The sequence below is a fragment of the Felis catus genome, chromosome A2 (assembly GCF_018350175.1).
Source record: "Felis catus isolate Fca126 chromosome A2, F.catus_Fca126_mat1.0, whole genome shotgun sequence".
Lineage (NCBI taxonomy): Eukaryota > Metazoa > Chordata > Mammalia > Carnivora > Felidae > Felis > Felis catus.
Window position 1 is genome coordinate 20,093,118 of NC_058369.1, and position 26,743 is coordinate 20,119,860.

The 26,743-nt window shown below is 41.7% G+C and overlaps 1 protein-coding gene across 16 annotated transcripts in view; it reads left to right on the forward strand.

The window, feature by feature from the left end:
• The window catches only part of DOCK3 (dedicator of cytokinesis 3), a 603,425-nt gene that overhangs the window by 480,514 nt on the left and 96,168 nt on the right, over positions 1 to 26,743 (forward strand). For 12 of the 16 annotated variants that reach the window (XM_045050712.1, XM_045050713.1, XM_045050700.1 and 9 more), the window contains 9 exons: positions 2,638 to 2,726; positions 8,086 to 8,211; positions 13,301 to 13,318; positions 20,002 to 20,126; positions 21,644 to 21,806; positions 22,344 to 22,450; positions 23,016 to 23,187; positions 23,560 to 23,657; positions 26,437 to 26,520. In XM_045050712.1, the coding sequence (XP_044906647.1) occupies positions 2,638 to 2,726; positions 8,086 to 8,211; positions 13,301 to 13,318; positions 20,002 to 20,126; positions 21,644 to 21,806; positions 22,344 to 22,450; positions 23,016 to 23,187; positions 23,560 to 23,657; positions 26,437 to 26,520 (982 nt within the window). The remainder of the gene's footprint in view (positions 1 to 2,637; positions 2,727 to 8,085; positions 8,212 to 13,300; positions 13,319 to 20,001; positions 20,127 to 21,643; positions 21,807 to 22,343; positions 22,451 to 23,015; positions 23,188 to 23,559; positions 23,658 to 26,436; positions 26,521 to 26,743) is intronic. The other 4 variants (XM_023249135.2, XM_023249114.2, XM_023249123.2 and 1 more) reach the window with 2 other exon arrangements.

Genomic DNA, 26,743 nt, shown 5'->3' on the forward strand with positions numbered 1-26,743 from the left:
ACTGGGGTTTCCTATTTTAGTGGCCATGCTGGACTGCACACTTCTGAGTAAGCATGGAAAAATCCTGTAAGTTTTCCTTTGTGCATGGGTCTTACATTTTTTTTTTATATATGAAATTTATTGACAAATTGGTTTCCATACAACACCCAGTGCTCATCCCAAAAGGTGCCCTCCTCAATACCCATCACCCACCCTCTCCTCCCTCCCACCCCCCATCAACCCTCAGTTTGTTCTCAGTTTTTAACAGTCTCTTATGCTTTGGCTCTCTCCCACTCTAACCTCTTTTTTTTTTCCTTCCCCTCCCCCATGGGTTCCTGTTAAGTTTCTCAGGATCCACATAAGAGTGAAACCATATGGTATCTGTCTTTCTCTGTATGGCTTATTTCACTTAGCATCACACTCTCCAGTTCCATCCACGTTGCTACAAAAGGCCCTATTTCATTTTTTCTCATTGCCACGTAGAATTCCATTGTGTATATAAACCACAATTTCTTTATCCATTCATCAGTTGATGGACATTTAGGCTCTTTCCATAATTTGGCTATTGTTGAGAGTGCTGCTATGAACATTGGGGTACAAGTGGCCCTATGCATCAGTACTCCTGTATCCCTTGGATAAATTCCTAGCAGTGCTATTGCTGGGTCATAGGGTAGGTCTATTTTTAATTTTCTGAGGAACCTCCACACTGCTTTCCAGAGCGGCTGCACCAATTTGCATTCCCACCAACAGTGCAGGAGGGTTCCCATTTCTCCACATCCTCGCCAGCATCTATAGTCTCCTGATTTGTTCATTTTGGCCACTCTGACTGGCGTGAGGTGATACCTGAGTGTGGTTTTGATTTGTATTTCCCTGATAAGGAGCGACGCTGAACATCTTTTCATGTGCCTGTTGGCCATCTGGATGTCTTCTTTAGAGAAGTGTCTATTCATGTTTTCTGCCCATTTCTTCACTGGGTTTTTTGTTTCTCGGGTGTGGAGTTTGGTGAGCTCTTTATAGATTTTGGATACTAGCCCTTTGTCCGATATGTCATTTGCGAATATCTTTTCCCATTCCATTGGTTGCCTTTTAGTTTTGTTGGTTGTTTCCTTTGCTGTGCAGAAGCTTTTTATCTTCATAAGGTCCCAGTAATTCACTTTTGCTTTTAATTCCCTTGCCTTTGGGGATGTGTCGAGTAAGAGATTGCTACGGCTGAGGTCAGAGAGGTCTTTTCCTGCTTTCTCCTCTAAGGTTTTGATGGTTTCCTGTCTCACATTTAGGTCCTTTATCCATTTTGAGTTTATTTTTGTGAATGGTGTGAGAAAGTGGTCTAGTTTCAACCTTCTGCATGTTGCTGTCCAGTTCTCCCAGCACCATTTGTTAAAGAGGCTGTCTTTTTTCCATTGGATGTTCTTTCCTGCTTTGTCAAAGATGAGTTGGCCATACGTTTGTGGGTCTAGTTCTGGGGTTTCTATTCTATTCCATTGGTCTATGTGTCTGTTTTTGTGCCAGGGTCTTACATTTTGAAAGGTCATACCTTCCTATGCAACAGGGAAAGGGGGTGCCAAGGCTATAGAGACTCCTGTTGTCGCATGGAATTTTCAAGAGATGACCATAATCTCATTTCAGTTGTTTCATTGAGGTGTCTGCATTAGGATGAGGAATCCCTGGTGTCTGTCTGTAAACTACACCAAGTACTTGTGTGGTTGTAGCTGTCTTGGAATTGCCCTTTAGAGAAATTAACAGAGGTGCAGTGTTGTTCCTCTATTCTCTCTTTTGTCCCAATCTTGAAACCCCTAGAAAGGACTTTATATGTTTAGACATTTCAACCTTTTCTGCTAAGCCTTCCTTCCTCTTGATTATAGAGGATTTCACAGTGGACCAAACTCACTATTCTCCTAAACTTTTCTTCCTCTCTTGGCCTGGCTGAAACATAAACAAGCAAATATCCACACTGCTCTGAGCTTAATAGGATTTTCCTCTGGAGCCAGTATAAAGACTATTGAATGATGATACAAAGTCAGTGCAAGGCATGGCAGTGGTAATTGTCTAGAGGAACTATTATTTCCCCTCTCAGGAACTTGCCTCTGGAACCTACTGTGTGTGTGTGTGTGTGTGTGTGTGTGTGTGTGTGTGTGTGTGTGGTGTAAGAGACTAGAAGAGAAAACTTAGGGGCACCTGGGTTGCACAGTCAGTTAAGCGTCCGACTTCAGCTCAGGTCATGATCTCACGGTTCATGCATTCAAGCCCTGCGTCAGGCTCTGTGCTAACAGCTCAGAGCCTGGAGCCTGCTTCAGATCCTCTGTATCCTTCTCTCTCTTCCATCTCCCACTCATTCATATTCATTCTCTCTCTCTCTCTCTCTCTCTCTCTCAAAAAAAAAAAAAAAAAGAAGAGAAAAGCTTGTGATGTAGGAGATTGCTACTTTAGAGAATAGGATATTTTGCCAATTAAAAATATTTGTTGACATTCATTTTAGAGTTTCCACCCTTTACCCAAGTGTGAATCTTCCATGAGCCTTAACAGAAAACATGCCTTGTCTAATTTAGTAAAACAGGAAAGTGAGTTTGAAGTTTGCCTTCAAAGTTGGTGTTTCAGTTGGAACATCAGACCAGATGTTTAAAAGCCTTGAGAGCCATAACACCTGTCCTTCTGTTGCAGGTGCAACAACGAGAGTGAGTGGTCCCAGATCCACGAGAATATCATCCGCAAGTCCAGCGCCAAGTATTCTGCTCCCAGCGCCAGCCATGGTAACATAGTTCTCTGGCTAGAAAACTTTGTGTTGCATTTACTGTTCCTGATCATACAGACCTATAGATCATACATTGAATTTGTGTGGATCAGCCACCATATGTAAAGTTCAATTCCCCACAGACATTTATTCTCCTGCCCAGTCATTTTCTACTATTTCTTTTTGTGATAATTTGAGACCTTCCCTAATTACTTTCAACCAAAATACATTTTCTGTTCTTTCTATAATGGATTCCATGTGCTTTGATAGGTAACTTAAGTTCTAATTTAAATCAAAAGCAAACAAAAAGGTTTCAGAGTTTGTGACATTGTGAAGTCTGTGTTTTCCTGAATAAAGAATACACACCCCAGTCAAAAATAAAAGACAAATATTAATAATCACTTTTTCTATTCCTGTTCAGTGTTAGCATCACAAAGAAAGCCTGACACTAATGAGAATCAGTGTTTGGTTTGCCAATATCATTCAGGAACTGAAATAGACAATCTTTATTTCACAGCAGCTTTTATCTCTGTTCAATTTCTTTTCCTTTCCCCTCCTTTTCTTTTAAAACTGTTTAATTTCTATCTATATCTTGGTGTAATTCCACACATTAGAAAGATTGTGCTTTCTAAATTGAACATTAATTGCTTGATTAAATTAGAAGCACTATTTAAAAGCCTCTGAGCTTTTATATACCCTTGAAGATAGCTACCAAGTTTACATAGAACCATGCTTATTCCGACAGTTTTACCTATCATTTATTTCATAATATCTTTTACATAACCTTATTTGTTTTTTAACTTTCATAGCCTCATTATAAATACAAGTGGGCCTTACATGACATTCTAAAGCCACTGCGAGGCATGGAAGTTTCCAAAGTTGTTAAGAAGTACTTATTTTTTTTCTTTATCAGGATCAGCACATATTCAACTAGGATGGCCCTCAGAGCAACTCCACACCAGAGGCTGCAAAGTTTGAGACCCTCAGATGGGAGTATTTGATTTCTCTAAAACTCTGTAGCACAGGGAGCCTCAGGGTCTCTCTCACAATTTTTAAGTGACTGGTTTTTTTCTATGTATGTGCCTGGATGCCAGGGAACTCCATGCAGTGCTTGAAAGGGAAGGGAGTCCATATTTCTCACCTAAAACTAGGCTAAAGCAGGAGGCAAATAAAATCTTGTTTTTAAAATATAAAAAAGTTACTGGTGCAGTGGCTGGGTGGCTCAGTAGGTTGAATGTCCTACTCTTGATTTCAGCTCAGGTCATGATCCCAGGGTCATGGGATCGTGCCCCACATCAGGCTCTGCTTAGCATGGAGCCAGCTTAAGATTCTCTCCCCCTCTGCCCCTCTTCCCTGCTCACAGTTTTTAATTATAAAAGAAAAAAAAAGTTACTGGTAATTTGGAAAACTCCCATTCATATCCATGTTTGTGGTGTTCTTTGCTTTATTTACTGTACTTGATTTGTAAAGAGTTACCTTTGGATACAAGTTCTTGGGACATGATATGATTAAAACATGAGAACATTTTGGGGAACCTGGGTGGCTCAGTCAGTTAAGTGTCTGACTTAGGCTCAGGTCATGATCCCCCAGTTCATGGGTTCAAGCCCTGCATTGGGTTCTCTGCTGACAGCTCAGAGCCTGGAGCCTACTTCAGATCTGTGTGCCTCTCTCTCTGCCCCTCCCCACTTCTCTCTCTCTCTCTCTCTCTCTCTCTCTCTCTCTCAAATAAACATTAAAAACTTTTTTTAAAAAAACATGGAGAACATTTTAGAAGAAAGATGGTAGTAATAATACACTTTTTAAAACAGCTGAAAGAGGGGCGCCTGGGTGGCTCAGTTGGTTAAGCGGCCGACTTCGGCTCAGGTCATGATCTTGCAGTCCGTGAGTTCGAGCCCCGCGTCAGGCTCTGTGCTGACAGCTCAGAGCCTGGAGCCTGTTTCAAATTCTGTGTCTCCCTCTCTCTGACCCTCCCCTGTTCATGCTCTGTCTCTCTCTGTCTCAAAAATAAATAAACGTTAAAAAAAATAAATAAAAAATTTTAAAAAACAGCTGAAAGAGTAGTTTCCCCCATTACCTCACCAGATTAAAATGCTGAATTGTGTCTCATTCCCTAGAGTGAGCAGGGATGGTGCCATCTTCAGTGTCTGTGGTTTTTGTCTGGAACTCACAAACACTGGCCATTCAAACAGTGTTAGAAAGGCACCCCAGACTTCATATAGCCTTAGTTAGGGTGTCCCAGTTAGAGGTCTCCATGTACTTGTGGAAAATCCAGGAGGAGAAATAGGCTGCTTCTCTTTGAAGTGTGTGTCTGATGGCTTCTAGGTAAGGCTTGACTTGGAATCTGTTGAGATCTTGGAAATTACCTGTTTCAACTCCTTCATTAAATAAATGAGGAAACTGAAGCTCAATGAAGTGACTTCATGGCTAAAGCAGGGAGCCCTGGTTTCCATACTCCAGGCCACTGGCTTTCCACTCTGTTGCCAAGCTTCTCAGCATGGGTTTTCTACTACAGGATTTTAGGGTCTTCATGTCAAAAAATTTCATAGATTACTCAAGGAATAGTTCAGGTCTTTATTAGCCTCCTTAATTAAAGACACGTCATTATAAAAAATTAACTTTGCTATAAACTGTCACCCATCTTTGTTAAACATTGTGGACAGTTAATTGCCTTGGCAGTTCTGTTTCAGAACTCAGTAGTGCTCTCCCTTCAAGTTAAATCATACAAAATTCAGAAGGAATTACTACATTAGTTTTAGGTGCTGAGACTAAAACTATCATTCATCACTAACTCCCTTAGATTGGCCTCTTAGATATGTAGCCACAGAAGTAACTTTTAGTAATTCCAGTAGCATGAAGATCATTAAAAACAAGTGAAAACAAAACAGTTGAGAAATTAATTTTCTATGTATTTTTTAATGACTTATACAGCTTTCTTTATGTTTCTTGGGCTGGGATTAATTTACATTATTAATCTTCACTCATCTCTTCACAGAGATGGAGGTTGAGAGGGACAAGGGCCAGGTTGCTGACCTTCCAGTATTCCACACAAATGTGTGGGATAGTTTTATGGGACAGTCTTAATCTGAGATGAAATTTAGTAAGAAAACAGTTTTCTTGTGTCAGAGATCATTTTAACAGAGAAATTGTAATAGAATTAGTTACTTTCAAGTTCTTTGGCTTGAGAGCCAGGTGATTGGTAGGTAGATGAGCAAGTGTTGCTAAAGGACTGGTTGCATATTGGGTAGGCGAGTGGGTCACTTTTCTGAGTTATTTACAGAGGCTCTTTTGTCCTGAGGACCATGCTTAGCATTATTTGGCATGTGCCTCAATCACTCAGGGCTTCAGAACCAGGAAGAGGACTCACATATTCCAGGATCCCAATTTCTACAAAAGCAGATGAAGTTTTATAGCCTCCATTGGTGACTTCTTTCATCCTTCATGTGCCTTTTCATGTGTTCTCTTGCATAAACTGAAGCCCTTTTCCTCTTGCTTGTCACACTTCAGAGCAGCTATTCAGAATTCCTTTTGGATAGCTCAAAAGCTAGATGCACCTCTCCCAGTGTCTTCAGTCTGCATCCTCACAAGTTGCACTTTGCATCTCTAGGCCAATTTGGTTGCTCAGAAAATGAGATAAAAGGTAGGAAAGATAGTCAGTGGGCACTTGAATGAATAATCCTTGCCAGTGCCAAGTGAGAAGGATGAACCCATTGATTTTCTTTTCCTTTGCCCTCTATCATCTCAGATTCTGGGAATTGTCTGATCCTTAGCTATCTGCTCCAGTTTAGGCTGTCTCCTAGGATGGTGGACCCCTGTTCGCCCAGAGGATAATATCTGATAGCCATGTAAAGATACCACAGATAAATGTGCTGGGGCTGTGGGGGAGGGGTTGTGAGTACCTCACAAGCTGCTCTCTTCTGAAGAGTTTATTGTGATCTGGATTCTGACCTCCAGCCTTTCAGGCTCATAAGTTATTTGTAGTTGAGTCCACCAAGTAATTAGGCTATAAAAAAAAATAGGGTGTTCAAAACCTAAACATTAACCAGACTAACAGCTGGAATACCATATATCTCCTTTCCAGAGCACTGTGATCTCATTGTTAATGATACCTGGGACATCATATGTGCAATCTCAGGGTTCTTGGGGTACATGAATTTGGCCAAAGCAATAAGATCATCTTGAGGTTCTTTCTGAGTTGCAGTGGAACCCTGATGACCCCCCAGCCCAGCTATGAGAGTACATATTCCTTGTTACTAGGATACTTTGATCTGACAGATAGAGTGCCTGTGACTGTTCTGTGTGACACCTCTCTTTCTCCATTTCTCCATTCCCTCTCTCCTCTCCATTTCCAAACCATTCTTATCCTACAACTCTTGTCACTGTCTCCATTCTAGCCACTACTTTTCTGGTAATCCTAACTATCATAATTCCCAGGTTTTTAGATTGATGAGTTTGCTTCCTGCTGACACATAGATCAGCCTCTTCATCATCCTATTAGCAGCTAATCTCATCCACAGAGTCTCAGAATCACTTCCTAACTCTATCTGGGCTTGACCTCCCAGCCTTCTAGCCAGTGGCTACAGTAGTAACCCTCGGGGGCAGGGGAGAGGATGGTTTCCAGGAGATTCTTACTTTGTGCAAAACTCCTAGGGTACATACAAGTAATGAAGTGGAAGCCAGCTCACCTGGGGACACATTACAGGTTCTCCCATGTTCTGAACAAAGCTTTTGGGATCATCTGGAAGATCTGAAGCTTATAGTCTGAAGCAAAGCTCAGTTAGCCCCACAAAACATCCCATTTCCTTGAAGTGTGGTGGTTCCCTGAAGGGAACGTGATGTCTGCTCTGCTGCTGTCTTTACAAGCCGTTGCAAGGTTGAACCAGCAAGTTGCTTCCCACATTTTAGCATACTCCTAGCATAAAACAGCACCTCTTAGCTCATTCGTTTTCAGCTGGGGGGACATCCTGGCACAGGGTCTTCTTTGTTTCTAGTCTGCCATTGTTTCTGTAGATTTCTCTGGGTTCCTAAATGTATGGTTTATGTAGTTCAACCCTCCCATTCAGTGAGTGTTTGCTAGGGTCCAGCCAGGCCCTGGGCTAGATGCTGAGGAACAGAGAAAAAGGCAACTCAGTCTCCCAGACCTCAGTCTGTATATAATAAACTAGTTCTCTGGGTTGTTGAGGTTATCTTTTCTTAAATAGCTTTCTAGAATGTTTCTTCAGAATAGTATATACTTTCTACATCAAAATTTTTCTCAAGAAAAATGCTAAACTTTGTGTATTTTCCTCCTGAAAAAAAATGTGACTCTTTATGTCATTTCTAGTACTACAAAACAGGGTGGAAATGTGGTTCTGAGTAAGAAAATGCTTATGTTTTTGCAGGTCTTATCATCTCTCTGCAGCTTCTCCGTGGAGATATGGAACAGATTAGGAGGGAAAACCCCATGATATTTAATAGGGGATTGGCAATTACAAGAAAATTGGGATTTCCTGATGTCATCATGCCAGGTAGGCTGCACTTCTTGGGACTGGGTTGGGAGAAGGGTTAGAAGGATGGAGTCCAGTGCTTCTCTCATGAGCAGATGATAAACTGTGCTGTGGAGGAGCCATGCAGCCATTAAAAGCCTCTGTATCCCAAGCCAGGTTGCTGACTACAATCTGGAGTCAGTGGCTCCTTGTTGGCATTTTTTTCAAGAAGCCTCCACATCATATTCACCAACGTGACATCTGCAACATGACAACCCAGAAGATGGGCTTTGTTGTCTCCTGTAGAGACTGGGTGATAGGAACTGACATGGAACTCTTCTTAGGGGGATGCCTTTTACTTTTTTCTCTTCCATTACATTTCCTAGAAAACTGGCTCACAAGAACTTCCTCTTTAAGGGGAAAAATATACCAAAATATGTGCCTGTAGTATTGATGAATCCAATTCATGTAGGAAAACCAGATGTATTTTAATGTATCAGAAAACAAATGGGGCAAATGGTATAAGTTAGGCACTAGGAATAGTACTACCTAGACAGTTTCTCAGGAATTGGCTCACTGTTCCCATCTAATGCCCAATGGAGAGCTAGTGCAGAAGGTGGAAATGCATCAACCCTCACGTGTGGTTCTAGCAGTTCAATCCCAGGTTCACATTTCCTAGTCAGGCAGATACAGGCAAAGCATCCAAAGTGGATCAAAACAGGCCATCAGAGCCACGAGGGCCTTAGGGTGTGAGGGAAGGACGGGAGTGACTCATATAGAGGGCAGGTGGTCTGATAAGCAGAGAAGATGTGAACAAAGACAAGGGAATCTGAACAGGCAAATAGCTGGTTTTCTGAATGGATTACAGGAGTAATGGACCTACCCTTTCCATTGAGTTTTAATGATCTGGTAAAAGCTTATTTGCTTCTGTTTGAAAGATCCAGTGCAGGCCAGACTGAACTGATTGTCACCACTCTAAATATCACCTATTTGGACTTCTTCATGGTGTTCTAAATCCGCTTGTTGGAAATATTTGTCAACACAAACCCAAAGCAGAGTATGGTCTGAGCACAGAGAAGGCCCATGTGATAGATTCCAGCTGCCTTACAACTTCCCACACTGTGCCTGGACTTGTTTTCTGTTATCTGCTTCCCCCACTCGTAGACACTGTGAATACAGAACAAGCTGCTGTGAACAGCCCTCATCTCCTGCTCTGCACACAGAAGGATCTGTGTGGGATCCTAGGCCACTCGATCAATTCCATGTTTATCTTTAAATGCTTGGGAGACTTCATGCTTATGAAGGGCCCACATCTGACTGTTGGAGAACGATGTCCTTCACAGTGTCCTGACACCATTCCACAGCCCTGGTTATCAGGACAAGAAGAGCCCAGGCATAGTCCTGGGTTCTTGACAAAATGTCATAGAAGAAAGAATAGATGGTTACCAAAATTGGTCTGGTGATTTTTTTTAAGTTAGATATCCAGGCTCATGAAGTGGAGTCATATATTCTAAGAGATATATTTAAAGTCCTTCCTTTCTTTTAAGAACTTAAGATTTGTACATTTGGACATTTCCTTCCTCTTAGCCTTCACAGTCAGAGAATTAAAAACAAGTGAAGTGAACAGAGACTAAAAAGAAACAAAATTTAGTGAAAAAATTCTTAAGCAAAGTTTGATTTTAGGAATTATGTTGTCCAACCCTCATCTATGGAAAGAAATCTTTTTGTAGAGCACCCTGCATCTCTTTGCATCATCAACACACAGGTTTGTAAAGGACCTGGGTATGCTAGACATGTCTCGGGAAATCAGCTGCATCAGGCATTGGTGAAGGAAGCTGAGGTTAAGGGAGTTTTCCCTCCCCTAGGCAGCTAAGGGACCATCATAGGATTTGTCTCCACAGGGCTCCACAGGGCTGAGCCCGACAGGGCTCAGACACTGGGCCATCCCAGGAGGTCCAGGCCAGGCCTGTGAGTATGCTGCTTCCTGGGTTGTCTGCCTTTGAGCACTAAGTGCCAAAACTGAAAGTAAGGATTGGTTCACAGGCAGGAAGCAGTCCTTTGTGCATAATCTGGCTCCCTCTCTACCCTTCTTCCCCCTGAGGAAAGATTTTTTTTGCAGATGGGCACTCCCAAGGTTGTGAGCTAACAACTGACTGACAGACCTCTTAATGCACTCCATGATCTCATCAGAGTGGATTTGCCATTCTCAGGCCTGGTGACAGCGCTGGCCTGCAGGTTCTGCTGGAGCAACAGTAAAAGTGGTACAGGAATGTTTTACATGCAGTTGCCCTATCTTGGAAAACCATGTAGCCAGAACTTCCTTGGCTTCCTGGCCACCCGTCCACCTGCGGCTGATCCATCTGTCACCTGTAGGAGTGTTGTACCTGGGCTGCAGCAGTCCCTCCATCCTTACAGTGCTGGTGTGACCAAGTTACAAGAAGTTGCAACTTCTTGGCACATGGACATATATATGAGAAATGAACAAGGCAATGAATTATGTCAGTAACTGTGAGCATTCTAACACTTAAGTCTGAGAGATTGGAGTAAATGGAAAAATTATAATCACTCATAAACTATGATTCTTATTTTAAAACAGCATTTGATAGAAATTGTCAGGCACTTATTTGGAGAGGTCTTGTTTGTCAGGATGACCCAGATAGGGCTCAAAGCATATTGACAGAGCTTAGAGCTCTGAGTTACAGAGTTCAACCAGGCTCTAGCCACACCAGTATCCAACATACCATTTTGAAAAAGGTCCCTCTGATGATCTCCCATTGCTTTCCAAGGGTGTGTACATACACATCACGTGACTACTGTGAACAGGAGATGTGCTACTCTGTGCCACAGCTGAAGTCCTGACTATACAGCTATCCAGCTCTGCTCATGACCCGTGGTAGCGAGCTAGAGGCAAGAGTGCTATTGCTGGTGGTCCCAGAAAAGACACACTCCAACCAAGGAGATGACATTCTAGACTATAGAAGAACAAATAGATATGGGAATTTAAGCCTAATTTTGAAACTAAGCATTCACAGCCTTTATTGGTTGGTCACCATATTCCTGAGGGCATGTCTTCCTTCTGTCCAAACTCACTTTAGTTCAGTTCAAAAGCTAATAACTTCTTTCCTAGGTTTTTTTTTTTTTTCAAGAAGATGAGCAGGAAAGACCAGAGTAGGACAGGTGTTCCAGGTGAACAAGTTAGAGTTAACATTGTTCCCAGTGAAGTAACCAAAATAAAACTTTAAAGAGAACTGCTGGCCAAAAGACTATAAACTGAAAGGAATGATTTAAAATTTTTTGCTCAAGAAGAGGCTGTGCCCTCCTGGAGACCATCCCCAAGCTAGAAGAGCTGGGCCACCACCTCCTAAATCCCTCTGGAGTGCTTAGCTTTCCTGGAAAGCCTATTCCCTGGAGTCAGTAGTACAGAGTTCTGTCACATGGCTCTGTGGGAATTACATTTTAACTTGTTTTCTAAGTCTTGAATTTTTTTTAATTTTATTTTTTATTTTTTAAAATTTACATCCAAATTAGTTAGCATATAGTGCAACAATGATTTCAGGAGTAGATTCCTTAGTGCCCCTTACCCATTTAGCCCACCCCACCTCCCACAACCCCTCCAGTAACCCTCAGTTTGTTCTCCATATTTGAGAGTCTCTTCTGTTTTGTCCCCCTCCCTGTTTGTATATTTGTTTTCCTTCCCTTATGTTCATCTGTTGTGTCGCTTAAAGTCCTCATATGAGTGAAGTCATATGATTTTTGTCTTTCTCTGACTAATTTCACTTAGCATAATACCCTCCAGTTCCATCCACATAGTTGTAAATGGCAAGATTTCATTCTTTTTGATTGCCGAGTAATACTCCATTGTATACATATACCACTAGCCAGTTTGATCAAAAAGAAAAAGGACCCAAATAAATAAGAATGAAAGAAGAGAGATCACAACCAACACAGAAATAAAAACAATAATAAGAGAACATTATCAGCAATTATATGCCAATAAAATGGGCAATAGGGAAGAAATGGACAAATTCCTAGAAACAAATACACTACCAAAACTGAAACAGGAAGAAATAGAAAATTTGAACAGACCCATAACTAGTAAGGAAATAGAATTAATAATCAAAAATCTCCCAAAAAAACAAGAGTCCAGGGCCAGATGGCTTTCCAGGGGAATTCTACCAAACATTTAAGGAGGAGTTAACACCTATTCTCTTGAAGCTGTTCCAAAAAATAGAAATGGAAGGAAAACTTCCAAACTCTTTCTATGAAGCCAGCATTACCCTGATTCCAAAACCAGACAGAGACCCCACTAAAAAGGAGAACTATAGACCAATTTCCCTGATGAACATGGATGCAAAAATCCTCAACAAGATATTAGCCAACCAGATACAACAATACACTAAAAAAATTATTCACCATGACCAAGTGGGATTTATACCTGGGATGCAGGGCTGTTTCAATATCCACAAAACAATTAACGTGATTCATCACATCAATAGAAGAAAGGACAAGAACCATATGATCCTCTCAATAGGTGCAGAGTTTTTTAAATGGTCTTCTTTCTTGGTAGAAGAAACCTGCTTTTGAGTTAGTGTGCTCTGGCTCAGGGCCAGGTTTTTCCCAAATCAGTTGTTCTCCAGTGTTAGTATGTATCCGAGTCACCTGCAGGGCTTGCAGACACAGAATGCTGGGCCCACCCCCCATGAGTTTCTAATGCAATAGGATTGGCGTGGGACCCAACAATTTACATTCCTTATAAGCTCTGAGATGATGGTAATATTGCTTGGTTGGGACCCCTTTTGAGAGCCATGTCCTAGAGAGGACTCTGCCTTAGGGAGGCTTTGTCCCTCCCTAAGTCAGACCTGGCACAAGTACTGCTCTCTGGGTTTGCTCTGAACTTGCCCATTAGAAAGCAACTCTGCAGGCATGGCATCCTTCTAGGGGACCCTCTGATTCTTGCCCTTGTGCTCAGAAATACACTCTGTCCTTTGCTTTGACTCTTGATAAAAAGTGCATGCTTCATCACCGACCTGCAAGTGATGTTTTTTTTTTTTTCTCTTTTCCTGTTTGTCTTAATTGTTCTTGTCTCTCTCTGTGCTGTCCCCTCATTGTCGCCCCTTTCTTTCTGGTGCAGAGATGAAGATAGTTGGGTGTAAGTTCCTGCTTTCGTGTGTCCTGTCTGCTTTTGCCTGCTTTGTTTCCATCTTCATTTGTTTCATGGAATGTTGGAATACTGGGGTGGGGTATCATGTACATTATTAATCCTTCATCAGCCTCACCCTTTGGGGTAACTGACATAAAAAAAGAAGATACTAGCCCAATCTAGAAGACTGTGTATTACTTTAGGTGTTCATTAAGATCTGAAGTAACTAAGAACATAGTGGAATGTTTAGAAAACGTTAACAAGCCCTAGGTGGATAGCTACGGGGAAAGTTTGTATGAGACACATCAGCTACTTCCATTGAAAGGAAAATGAGTAGTGCTTATCCCAGGCTATACAGAATCAGAAAGGTAGAAAGCTTCTCTTTTCAGCTCTGTTGGACACATCTCACACAAAAGACAAAGGCATGACTTTTGAAAGAAAGCTCTCCTCAGGAAGAGTGATGAAAGTATTTGCCACAAGTAGTAGTGGTCAGTCTGACTGTCAAATGAGGCTTTGGCAATATCTAAGGGATGATTTAGGAATGATCACATCTGGTCTGACAACAGGTTGGAATAACCCAAGAAAGGAATAACCCTTGACCCAAGAAAGGAATAACCATATATAAATGATGTCAGACCATGCCCATTCTTGTCTTCCTGTTAGAGCAGGGAACATCACTGATCTTGTAACAGTTGAAACCAGTAGAAGTGTGACACTGAAGACGTGGTTTGAAAGTAAAATACTCATGAGTATATTTCTCTTACCCCATTTCCTTTCCCCAGCAGCAGCTGTTGTTAACCATTTTCTGCTTAATTTTTTTTTAACATTTATTTATTTTTGAGACAGAGAGAGAGAGCATGAACGGGGGAGGGTCAGAGAGAGGGAGACACAGAATTTGAAACAGGCTCCAGGCTCTGAGCTGTCAGCACAGAGCCCGACGCGGGGCTCGAACTCACGGACCGCGAGATCATGACCTGAGCTGAAGTCGGCCGCTTAACCGACTGAGCCACCCAGGCGCCCCAACCATTTTCTTCTGTAAACATCCAGAGATAGGCTATGCACAAACCATATTTCATTTTTGTTTTTTTTCTTTTTGTGCAAATGGTAGAACACTATGCCCATTATCCTGAGCTAAGAATTCTTGGAATTTATTCCGTGTGAAGCATGTGGGACCACCTCTATTTTCTCATTGTTTTTAATGGGTGCATATGGTTCTACTTTCTGGGTGAATCACAATTTGTATAGCCCTTTATTGTGTGTATTTAGATTATTTCCAGTCTTGTGTTACTACAGTGATTCAAAATAAATATCCTTGTATTTAAAAAAAGAAAGAAGGTAAAGAACCTGTCTTTTCTAGATACTCTGAGAATTCCCGTAAGAGTCTTTTTTGGCAGGGGGAGAGGTCTCTTCTTTAAAATAATGGGTACCTGGGTGGCTCAGTCGGTTGGGCGACAGACTTCCGCTCAGGTCATGATCTCCCAGTTCATGAGTCGAGCCCCACATTGGGCTCTGTGCTGACAGCTCAGAGCCTGGAGCCTGCTTCGGATTCTGTATCTTCCTGTCTCTCTGCCCCTCCCTGACTCATGCGCATGCTCTCTCTCTCTCTCTCTCTCTCTCTCTCTCTCTCTGTGTCTCTCTCTGTCTCTCAGAAATAAATATTAAAAAAAAAAAATAAGGGGCACCTGGGTGGCTCGGTTGGGCGTCCGACTTCGGCTCGGGTCATGATCTCACAGTTTGTGGGTTTGAGCCCCACATCAGGCTCTGTGCTGACAGCTTGGAGCCTGGAGCCTGCTTTGGATTCTGTGTCTCCCTCTCCCTCTGCCCCTCCCCCACTCATGCTCTGTCTCTGTCTCTCTCAAAATCATCATAAACAAACATTTAAAAAATAAAATAAGAACTACAACACATTACAACATTGGTCATATGCCTGAAATTGTCTAAGTTGAATGGTTGTTAATGTCTCCATATCCCCATGATGCTGTCGGAGGACTTCACTCCTATTCTGCCAAAAGATAAAATTGGTGCCATCCTGAGCAGGCTGCTATGTCTGCTGAGAGAGAGAAGGTTAGTTCTAGTTTCACATGATCTTAAGGGAAAGAAAGCACTCTCCTAATCCTATCTAGAAGTAGACAAGGTATAAGTAAATAATAGTGTTAAATACTAGTATCCTTGAACCCAAATCTTCCTAATATGTGGTATGACTAATTTATACAGAAGGAACATGAATGTAATAAAGAGTCTAAACAAGACTGAGTGCCCAAATCTGTATTGGCTGTCCTGGATTATTTCTCCTGGGATGGAATTCTACATAGGCTAGAGCCATGTGGACCCAAAATTCCTGGTAAGGCTGGAGTATCTGGCAGGAGATTCTCTTGCTAACAGATGCTCTGGTGCCCAAGCCAGACCTCAGAGGTTCTGAAACCTCTCCAGAGACTGCTGTCAGAAGAGATGTGCAAACACATTGTGAGCTCTGTTTCTCCAGTGTCATACCAGGGTGCAGGTCTTCAGAGGATCACACCTGGCCACTGAGGTGTGCAATTCTCTGTGACTGCTGGATGCAGCTCTGTCACAGTGTTCTCAGCCCCCTAAGATTTCTGGTAGCTGAAGAACACTGTTTCCTTCTAGGACCTCCCACTCCATAAAGACCCCAGAATGTTTCAGGCCAATCCCTGACATAAGAAGGTAGCTTCAGGTTCATTACTCTGCTCCTTCCCAGCAGCTGCTTATTTATACTTACAAGAATCTGGATTTTTGATGTGTATTTGCAGTGTAGTAAAGCTGTTCTTGACACATAAACACCCAAGCCAGGTATCAGGAAACTATAGTCCCTGGGCCAAATCCAGCCAGAGGCCTATTTTTGTACCACCTGCCAGCTGAGAATGTTTTTTCACATTTTAAAAGGGTTGTGAAAGCAAAGAACATGTAACAGAGACCTATGTGACCCAAAAAGCTTAAAATATTTACTATCTGGCTTCTTACAGAAAAAGTTGGCCAACCTCTACCTACTCTTAAGTCCCTAGTTCTCTGGCAAGCAGCTATACCAACAGCTGGCTACTCTCTGAGACTGTGAAAAGAACAAAGTTTATTCTGAGGCCCTCCTATAAGAACAACCTCATTCATTCATCTTTCCGTTCAAGAAACTCTGTTGCATGTCAGATGAACACTAAACAGAGATAAAAAGGCATTGCTGATGCTTTTAGATGCTCTGCCAACCTTAGGAAGCAGAGCACACCTAACAAAGGGAGGCAGAGTTGCCCTCAATAATACCTACTCCCACATCCCGCAGAAAAACTTCCCACTTCCATACCCCTCTCAGCATTCCTCTGTTCTGCTTAAGGGCTGCCTAGTCCCTAACACCCAGAAAAATTTCAGCAGCAGCTTCCCAGCAAACCCCCATGGTCTGGTTCCCTGGCATTAAACCCTGGAGAACATCAGAATTGCCTTGTGATTTTTGGTTTTGTTTAATGTATGTACAGAAGCCTCACCCAATACCAACTGGAATCTCAAGAGGTAGACGCTAGAAATCTAGTTTTAATAAGTTTCCTAGGTGATTAGAATACAGCCACCCACCCAGTGTTCTGTAAACTAACCTCACAAACTACTGCTCAGGCCTTCTCTTTCCCATCCTCATTGTAATGTGCCTGTCCTCATCCCTCTCCTGGTAATATTTCCTTGCAATTGGCGCTAAAGGTTATAGGAGCCTCCTGGAGACAGTGCCTTAACCCAAACACATGATTCCACTGTAGGCTTTGTGAACATGTAACATGTAATAAGGACAGCTGAAGAGCAGGGAATCTCGGGAGCTATCTGTCAGGCAGGCCTGGGTCGTTAGATCCCTGGAGGCTTTCACATTGGCTGCTTCTTAGGTTTTCTCCTAGTTCCAGGAGAATTAGTGGAGAGCTCTATTTAAATGATCCCCAGAGAGCTTTTGACAAGAAGGCCCCAGCAACATTAACTATCACAGTTCTCGAAATTGAGGCCATAATTTGCAAAACTGCAACCCATAAAGAGGCCTAATACCTATTCTGCTGAGAATAGTCCTGGTGTAGGCAAGTCGGTTCTCCAAATAAAGAGCAGCAAAAGATCTGATGAAATCAAGCTGCTTCAGTCTGTAACTCAGAGGGTATGTTTACTTGTATTGATAAATTGTCTCAGCAAGATATCACTGAAGGTATTCTATTTAAATAGGAAGTTTTAAAAGAATGAAAGCTGTAGGAATATCTAGCCCAGCCCTTCCATTTTAAATTAGCATGTTGATTTAAAATGCTCCAGAGGAGCTGCCCCAGAAACCATGGACTCACTCTATATAATCAACACAGACCAAATTCTGTCATTATCAATCTCCAAGGTAATGCCCACTTTTGTATGAGTATTCTGTATCATATATTGATAGGAAAAGCTCACATGTTTCATTTGAAGGACACGTTTATTTATGGTTAACTGTTGTGGAGAGCCACAGAAATTTAAAATGTTTGTACAAGCTAGAATATTATTGCTGGTAGCCGGTATCTGCTTTTACAAGTCATGTGGATTACCTTGAGAATAACTTCTAGAGAGTGCTGGTTTAAACCAGAGTAATAGTTAAACAAAGTACCTATTCTGTAGATTAGACATTAAAATTCTCTAGACTATTCACTTTCTGCCAAATCAGTGTAGAAATTTAATAATTACTTAAATTCCATAGAAGAGCTAATGTGTAAGTAAAAGACTTTTATCAAAAGAAGGCTCTAAGATGTCTGTTTCAATTGTTAAAAATTCAAGGTGTAACCAACTGTGATTTGTCCCATTATAATACCAATTACCTATAATAAAGGTCCCATTTAATTTTGAATTTTACTTTTAGGAATGATTTTATTCAGCTTCTGCCCTTACAATAGCAAAATGATGGATTTGACTTTCCCTTCCGCTTTCCTTTCCTACCTTACCTGCACACCTGAGTGCTATTTTAATGATATGCTTGAAGGCCCAAGCAGAGATGTCCAAAGGAGGCAGATTAAAGTCCAGACTCCTGAGAATTCGAAGTAGAGGCTTTCTCAGCCAGGAGGGAAGTCCATGTGAACTGCAAGAATAGACATCCTCTAGGCTGTCCTGCCTATCCAGCAGTTAGTTGCATTTGTATGTGATTTTCAGAACATAATTTCCTTTCCCTTCATGGTAGCCTCAGGGCTGTTGGGGAACAAGATGTTTTTCACACATTAGAGAAAGTTCCCTGGGCTGTCAGAGAATAATTAATTGCTTCTCGTTGGCTGTTCTTCCTCACTTATGCTGAAGTATTTTGAGAACTTCATTATGCAACTAAATAACCATGGCTGCACTTCTGGTATAGTAAGACCACCTGAATAATAGGTTTGGTCATGAAGACCTCCACAGCTCAAAATATATGCCAGTTCTAGTCTATCATGTTTCATGCATAGGAGATACTAAGACACTTGCATAATCAGAAAGGTAGTCTGTGCAGAAAATGAGCCATCATCATGTATCTGACCAAACCAGAAAGCTTACTTGCCAACCAAAAACAATATCTGTTTATTTCATTGTGATTCCAAGTAATGAACATTTTCAGATTTTTCAGTTTTGCTAAGAACTGAGGTAGAAAGAATGTTTTGAATTGGCTTACTTTGCAAGTTAGTCTTTCCATCACCTCTCAGTTGAGTTCTTCAGGCTGTTAGCACATCTTCACTTTGACCTTACATGTTTTCCTATACCATTTTTTTCCCTTTGAAGATTTTTCTCCCAGGACTTTACATTGTTGTTGTTGTGGTTGTCATCGTGGTTGTTGTTTTGAAAGTCAAAATACCTTCTTTAGAATGTATGAATAAAATTGGTCATGTTACAAACTTAGAAGCTTAGAGCAGCCCAAATGAGCTCTTCTTATACATGAATAGATAATCCCCTTACCCTAAAAAAAAGGCAGATGTGGTCATTTCTTAGGTCATTTCGGCTTGCAGTTTGGGCTTCACCTGCCCAAGTCTCGAGCAGCAGATATTGGCAAAGTGGGCAGAAGTCAGAGAGTAGCAAAGAGCATAACAGATTGTTACCCCAGTGCTTTAGCACCTGTGCTTCTGGAAAGTCATCTGCTCCCAGAGCACTTGCAACACAAAGAAGAAAAAAAAAATGACAGTCCAGTGACCTGGGTCTGGCATTCCAGCAAGGGATGGGATTTGGAGCTAAGCCTCCAGAAGGAAAAAGTAGTGTATCCTCTAGTCAGACTCAGAAGGGTTGCAAGTTGAAAAAGAAAACCCGTAAAGGAAAAAGGAAACCACTTTTTTTTTTTTTGGAGGGAAAGGAGGAGTGATTAGTAGTTAAGTAGTAGACATAATACAATAAATGTTATTCCTGTTGATTCTAAAAATCTTCCCCCTTTGGAAGGTTTAGAGTTCAGCTATTCTCCTGGAAGATAGAGAGACTGAGTAGTCACCTGTAATACAAGAGAAGATTCTCTGCCTCAGCTTTTCCCACCCTGGACAAACTGTGGTGAACACCTTTAGAAATTAGACTTAGAGAGCACCTGACTAACCAACAGAGTGCTGCCGCACTGATATCAGTAGAATGTCCACCGTTATTAACCAAGCTTGCAATGCTCTGAGCACCCACCTCAACACTGGAGGATCCAAATGCTAGCCTGGTCCTCCGTACAAACGGGGCAGTGTGGCTCCTATGGTCTTGAAGACATGACATTTCTCTCCCCATAGGTGATATCCGCAATGACCTGTACTTAACCTTGGAGAAGGGAGATTTCGAGAGAGGGGGAAAGAGTGTACAAAAGAATATTGAAGTGACCATGTATGTGCTTTACGCAGATGGAGAAATACTGAAGGTAAGACTTGCCAGTCAGTTGGGAAAGGAGGCTAATCCTGTAATAATTTTAATGAGTCTGTGGACTTTATTCAGAGACCCATTCATCAAGCAGACTGCACTCACATCACCACATATGCATTCTTCTTTGCCTTTTCTTCAAGGAAACCCTGCAGTATGCTTTGATAATGACTTCCAGTGTCACACAGCCTTTTTAGAAATTCTTCCCAGTCTGACCTCAATCCTTCCTGCTCCAATTTAGACCTATTCCCTCTAGTTGTGTCCTACATGTTACTTTTTCTGCCATTCTGTCTAGCATCAAGCTACCTACTTTTGGCAACTGTTATTAGGTCCCACTCTTTTTGTTCCTTAAGCTAATGAAAGCTAAAAAAAAGTTTCTCTTTGGTCAGGAGTAGGACTTAGGCACTCACTGGCTGGTACCAAGTTATGTGACAAGGAACAGCAGACTCAGGCTGTAAAAGATTATTTCCAGCCAATGCCAGTACAAGGATGCAAGTGTATCTTCTGTCACTCTTCATTCAAAGTGAAGACCTGGAGTGCTGTTTTTCCATTGTCAGTATGTCAGATTTCCCTCAGTCATGTCATGGTGAAGTCCCTGGCAAATAACAAGGCATCATTTGCACAGCACTTGACAGAAGGCAAATCACTCTTTTATAGACCTCGCTCCTATATGTTGACAATAGCCTTGTGAGGTAGGCAGAGCAGGAGTGGTCATCCACATTTTACAGAAGTAAATAGGTAAAATTAGTCAAAATCATCCCCCAAAGCTAGAAATAAATGGAGGATATTGTTTAATTGGTGGTAGAAGCACTGATTTTTGTTTCATTTTTAAAAGCCCATCTCGAAGACTAAGGCGTGTCCATTGTTGGCATGGATAATGCCAAGGTCAGCAGAGCTGTCAGCTTCTCAGACCACCCTTGTGCAGATAGGGAGCTGCTCCTGATTGTATTGCCTGCAACTTCCTGTCTTCCAGGAAGATGAGACTACATCTTCATGGCAATATCTGAAAACAGGAGGTCAAATTAAATCTGGTCTGCCTTGTCTATATCCAAAGACAGTCAGCCAAGGGCAACCTAAAATGCCAGTGCAACATTGGGGTAAGGAAGATTAGAAAACAGGCTCTCTCCACTTTATAAATTAATTCATTTTCTGATCAGGTAAAGTGCCATATACAGTTGACCTCTCCTGTGGAGTTCATTGTTTCCTTTCTTAATGAGGATGAAGAACCTATCTTAGTGGTTCACATACACTGTTGAGCTGCCCTCCAGTTTATTGAGCAGCGTGTGTGGTTACTTTTGCCCCATGAAAAAGAAGGAGCATTGTTGACTGCTGATTCCTTATGCCATCTACACAGTTGTTTCCAAAAGTATTGAGTTTAAGTCAAATGAATTTTCTCATCTTGTAGATTTGGCCTGGTGGGAAAATAAGACTTGCGCAAAGGAGAAAGTGTCCTAGTGACAGAGAAATCCAGGGGCTTCCTCCAGCAAGATCACACTTTATTTTGCTTCTCTCTTCCAGGATTGTATAAGCTTGGGTTCAGGAGAGCCGAACAGGAGTTCCTACCACTCCTTTGTCCTCTACCACAGTAATAGTCCTCGCTGGGGAGAAATTATCAAATTGCCCATCCCCATTGACCGGTTCCGGGGCTCCCACCTGCGCTTCGAGTTCAGACATTGTTCCAGTGAGTGAGACTTCTCTCCACATTCCTTGGAAGATATGAATGTTCTATTGTCTCAGAGTTCTTTCCTCAGAAAGAGAATTAAGAGGGTTCTTATTGTTGGGGCAATAAAATGAGTTCTGAATAAATGGGTACTCAGAGATGGGGTGTCAACAGAGGCTGTTCTGTGTACAGTGACTCAAAACCAGAAAAGGTCTGGTACTCTTCCTTCTTTGTGTCTGGTCCAGACACTGGATAATTACCAGTGTTATCCTCCTTTGGATGTCTCCTGTGTACATATTAAACTGTTCCTTAAAGAGCCTCTGATTTATCAAGACTAGCAATCTAGTTTCTATTTGGGTCTAGATAGCCTGTGTACCTTGGGATATAAGTGGAAATTCAGTCTAGTACATTTATCATCATTCCTGTAGTCAGGTATGTACCTAATTAATGAAAGCAAGGCACAAAGAAGTAAAGAATGTAGGTGATAAGCACAAGGGGAATTTCTGTTAAAACGCAAAGTGAAGGGCAAAAACAACTAACACTTAGCTCTGGTTGCAGCAAAGGACAAAGGGGAAAAGAAACTCTTTGGCTTTGCATTCTCACCCCTGATGCGGGATGATGGCACCACTCTCTCAGATGACATCCATGAGCTCTATGTGTACAAGGTATGGAGCCTGGCTGTCTCTCATCTCAACCTTCACACTCCTGAAGCCACTCTCACATATGGTTCTGAGTTAGGTGGCTTTCAGTGGGCAGGCCAAAGGATCCAGGGTAGTGCGCTGGTAGATGACAGCAGGACAGCTGTGGGCAGGCTTTTGTCATGTAACTACAGTGACCTTCCTCCCACAAGTAATGCCAGCAGGCCCTTTGTCCCTCACCTCCCACTCCACAAGTAATGGAAGTCTATTACCAACTCCTCTGTGCCATTAGCTAGTACATTCAGAGACCTGCCATTTGAGATCATGGTTTTGTCAGCTATCACAGCATGGCTGCCACCCAAAGTTGCCTGCACAGCAGATGGAGGCCACCTGCCCCACCATGTTCTCTCTAAAAGGCATGTGAGCCATATGGGGAGTTTCTGAACAGAAAGCACTCTTCTAAGAGGACCTGAGGCCCAAGATCTAGCCTCAGGAAGATGAGAGCAAATATCAGCATCGAAAAATCTGTGACCTGAGTTTTCCACATGTCATGGTTCAGGAAACATTCTGTGTTCTCTACTTTTGCCTGCAGTGTGATGAGAATAGCACGTTTAACAACCATGCTCTGTACCTGGGCTTGCCCTGCTGCAAAGAGGACTACAATGGCTGCCCTAACATCCCCTCCAGCCTCATCTTCCAGCGCAGCACCAAAGAGTCTTTCTTCATTTCCACACAGCTCTCCTCCACCAAACTCACCCAGAATGGTAGGTGGTGGTACCTACAGGGTGCTGCGCTCCCTGTCCTCAGTGACTGGTTCCATGTTGCTGATACGTGCTAAGGGAAACAGAAGTCATTTGCTTTTTCATGCCACAATGAGGGCATTCTTTTCATCTGAAGTTGAAGGAACCACTTGGTAATAGGAACCTGTAAGATTTCCCATGGTTTTATTAGCTCCAGAATGCACCTCCAGATTTCACAGATGTGTCTTTGGCCTTGATATCAGCACTAAAGAGTCTGTTGTAATGTTAGCAGCTACTTCTCTTCCCCCAGATTCCACCTGTCCTTGGCAGGGAAAGTCTGGGTTTTGCTTGTCCTTGGCATAGCCAGTGTTCACTACTTTTGGGCTTGCTTTGTAGTGGACCTCCTTGCTTTGCTGAAATGGAAGGCTTTTCCAGACCGGATCATGGACATACTAGGGCGGCTGCGGCATGTCAGTGGAGAAGAAATTGTTAAGGTATGCCTTCCTATAATTCATAGATGCTACCTAAGTAAGAATCTGGGCAGAAGGTCTTACTTCACCTTGATTTCTACCAGTATACCTCTAAGACCATTTCTCAAAATATAATTAGTGAGTAGGACTAGAGTTATTTTTCTTTTTCTTTTTTTTTCAGTTAGCTTCTTTTTTAAAAGTAAGTATGACATCAGGTTTATTACCTTTTAGAAACTAAGTTATAAACCCTATTTTCTGACTTTTTTTTCTTCCTAGAAAGTAAAATGATAATTAGAAACATACCCAGTGCTTTGTGCTGCCTCCTCTTCCTTCCTTAGGTCTCTTTCTCATTTTCCTTATCTGTAACCCTTTTACCACAAACCTGGCCTGAAGTCTTTCTGGCCGTACTCACTTGATTATCTAGAAGAACTCTAAATACTCTCCATTAACTTGTAGCTGCTGCTTTTGCCCAGTCTCTCACTTACAGTCCATACCAGAGACCTTTCCCTACTCCCTGCCTCAACTGCTTTCTCTAGATACCTTTGTGACATTTCCCATCTATGGCCCCGTCAGGCTGACAGCAACACTACAAGTCCCCTGTTGTCTTCTGTAAGGCTTCTCTGCATTGCACAGAGTGTTTGCCCACCTGGCACCTCCTGATGGTGAAAGTGCTGCAGGTGGATTCTGCACAATGGACCGAAGTCTGCTGAGGAAAGTGGAGGTGCTTTTGATGATGAGCAAGAGCAGTGGAATGTAGAATGGACACTAAGTGTCAAGAAGACAAGTTGTCATCAGTGAGCATTGCTCTGTAATTATAATTATCAAATCAATTAGCACAGATACCCTATCTGTACTTTCATTTTATAGCTCCATTGACTCAGTAACACACAACATGCTGTCTCCAAATGAGAAACAATTTTAAAGTCTGTATACATCTGTATATTTTTATGAAGTTTTGTCTGAATTTTGTTTAAATCAATTAGAGTATCATAAATTTTAAAAAGAACTCTTAACCAAGCTAATACTAGTTTTTGAAACTTAAGATCAGTTTATTCTCAGGGCATATTTTTCTTTTAAATATATCCAATATTGCACTGTATATTAACTAAAATATAAAAATAAACATTTAAAATATCAATTAGCAGACAAGGTATTAAGAGAAGTGTATGATTTTTTTTTTTTGAGAGAGTAAGTGAGCATGAGTGGGAGTGGGGGTAGGGGCAGGGGAAGAGAGAGAATCTTAAGCAGGCTCCACGCCCAGCATGGAGCCCAACACAGGGCTTAATCTCATGACCCTGAGATCAGGACTTAAGTAGATATCAAGAGTCAGACACTTAACCTAGTGAGCCACCCAGGCACCCCAAAGTCTGATCTTTTTGAGGCTGAGTAGTGTTGTATTTCCAGTAAGAGACTATCTTATCAGCATATCTGCTTTTAGCATCAATAATTGATCTCAAACCACCAGAAGAGAGTGTGAAAAGAATGTGCCAGCATTTTTAAATATTATTTTTTACTTTTTATTAGACTATTTCAAATATACACAAAAGTAAAATGGTATAAAGAACCCTACATGTATCTATCACCTAGCACCAGCAGTCATCACCCTATGGCCAATCCTGCCCATCAACGCTGCCATCCAAACCTTCCACCTTAGACTTGTTTTAAAGTAAGTTGTAACTTGGCAGTGAGAAAGAATGAAATCATGCCATTTGCAGCAATATGTGAATAAAACTGGAAGGTATTACGCTGAATGAAATAAGTCAGTCAGAAAAAGACAGATATCATATGTTTTCACTCATATGTGGATCTTGAGAAACTTAACAGAAGACCATGGGGGAAGGGAAGGAGAGAAAAATAGTTACAAACAGAGAGGGAGGGAGGCAAGCCACAAGAGACTCTTAAATACAGAGAACAAACTGAGGGTGGATGGGGGGTGGGGAGAGAGGAATATGGATGATGGGCATTGAGGAGGGCACCTGTTGGGATGAGCACTGGGTGTTGTACGTAAGTGATGAACCATGGGAATCTACCCCAAAAACCAAGAGCACACTTTACACACTGTATGTTAGCCAATTTGACAATAAATTATATTAAATTTAATAATAAAAAATAAACAAATAAAATAAAATAAACATTGTATCATTCAATTGCCTTTTGACCACAGAATGTTAGACTTTATTTTGGAAGAAGACTGTCAGTATCCTTGAGTATTATTCTCTCCCTTGGATTTTGTATCTTAGAAAGAAAAAGGCACATGTTAAAAACCAAAAACAAAATGGTACTTCTTTTACCCTCATTGACAGACCTCAGCAACAGCTTTCTCCCTTCTCCCAGAATACTGATTTCTAGACCAAAACATGGTTTCTATAGTTAAGACCTAGCCTGCCACACCCTCATTCAAATGTCCTCTAAAGAGTTAGGCCACAATAAAGAGTGAGAGGCTACTAAACTCTTTGGGGTCCCAAGAGAGTGAACTCTTTTTCTCAAAATGAATTTGGCATCAGAATCACTTAGATTGACTTTATTTCAAAATTACAATTCTACATGGATGTCCTGTTTTTTTAAGTGACCGTTCTTTCCATAGAAATTTTGCACTTACCCAAGAGAAAGAGCCTCTCCAAATATCTCTCAGGGCCCTTAGCTAGGTGGAGGTGGGATCCTAGATTAGTTTAGTTTAAGTGGTGATTTGAGATCTTAAGAGATCTTTGAGTTTGTTTATTGGGAGATGAGTTCATTGGTGTATGGAAGTTTGACCATGTGTTCAAGGTCCTAAGATCTGAGCCCTCTGGTTTTTATGTTGCAGTTTCTGCAGGACATCTTAGATACACTCTTTGTGATTTTGGATGATAATACAGAGAAATATGGCTTGTTGGTGTTTCAGTCTTTGGTAAGTCTCACCCCTCCCGACTTTTCATTTTTATTTATTATTTCTGTCATATGTTTTTAAAAATCCAAGGGAAGCAGTTTATTAGAGTGAGTCAGTATAACATCTATGCAGATGTTTCCAGTAGAAAAGTGGCTGAGGAGTGTCACCCAAGGAAGACCAACCAACCTACCAACCGGGCAGATCCCTACAGCATCAAATTTGAAGAATTCAGCATGGCCAGGTC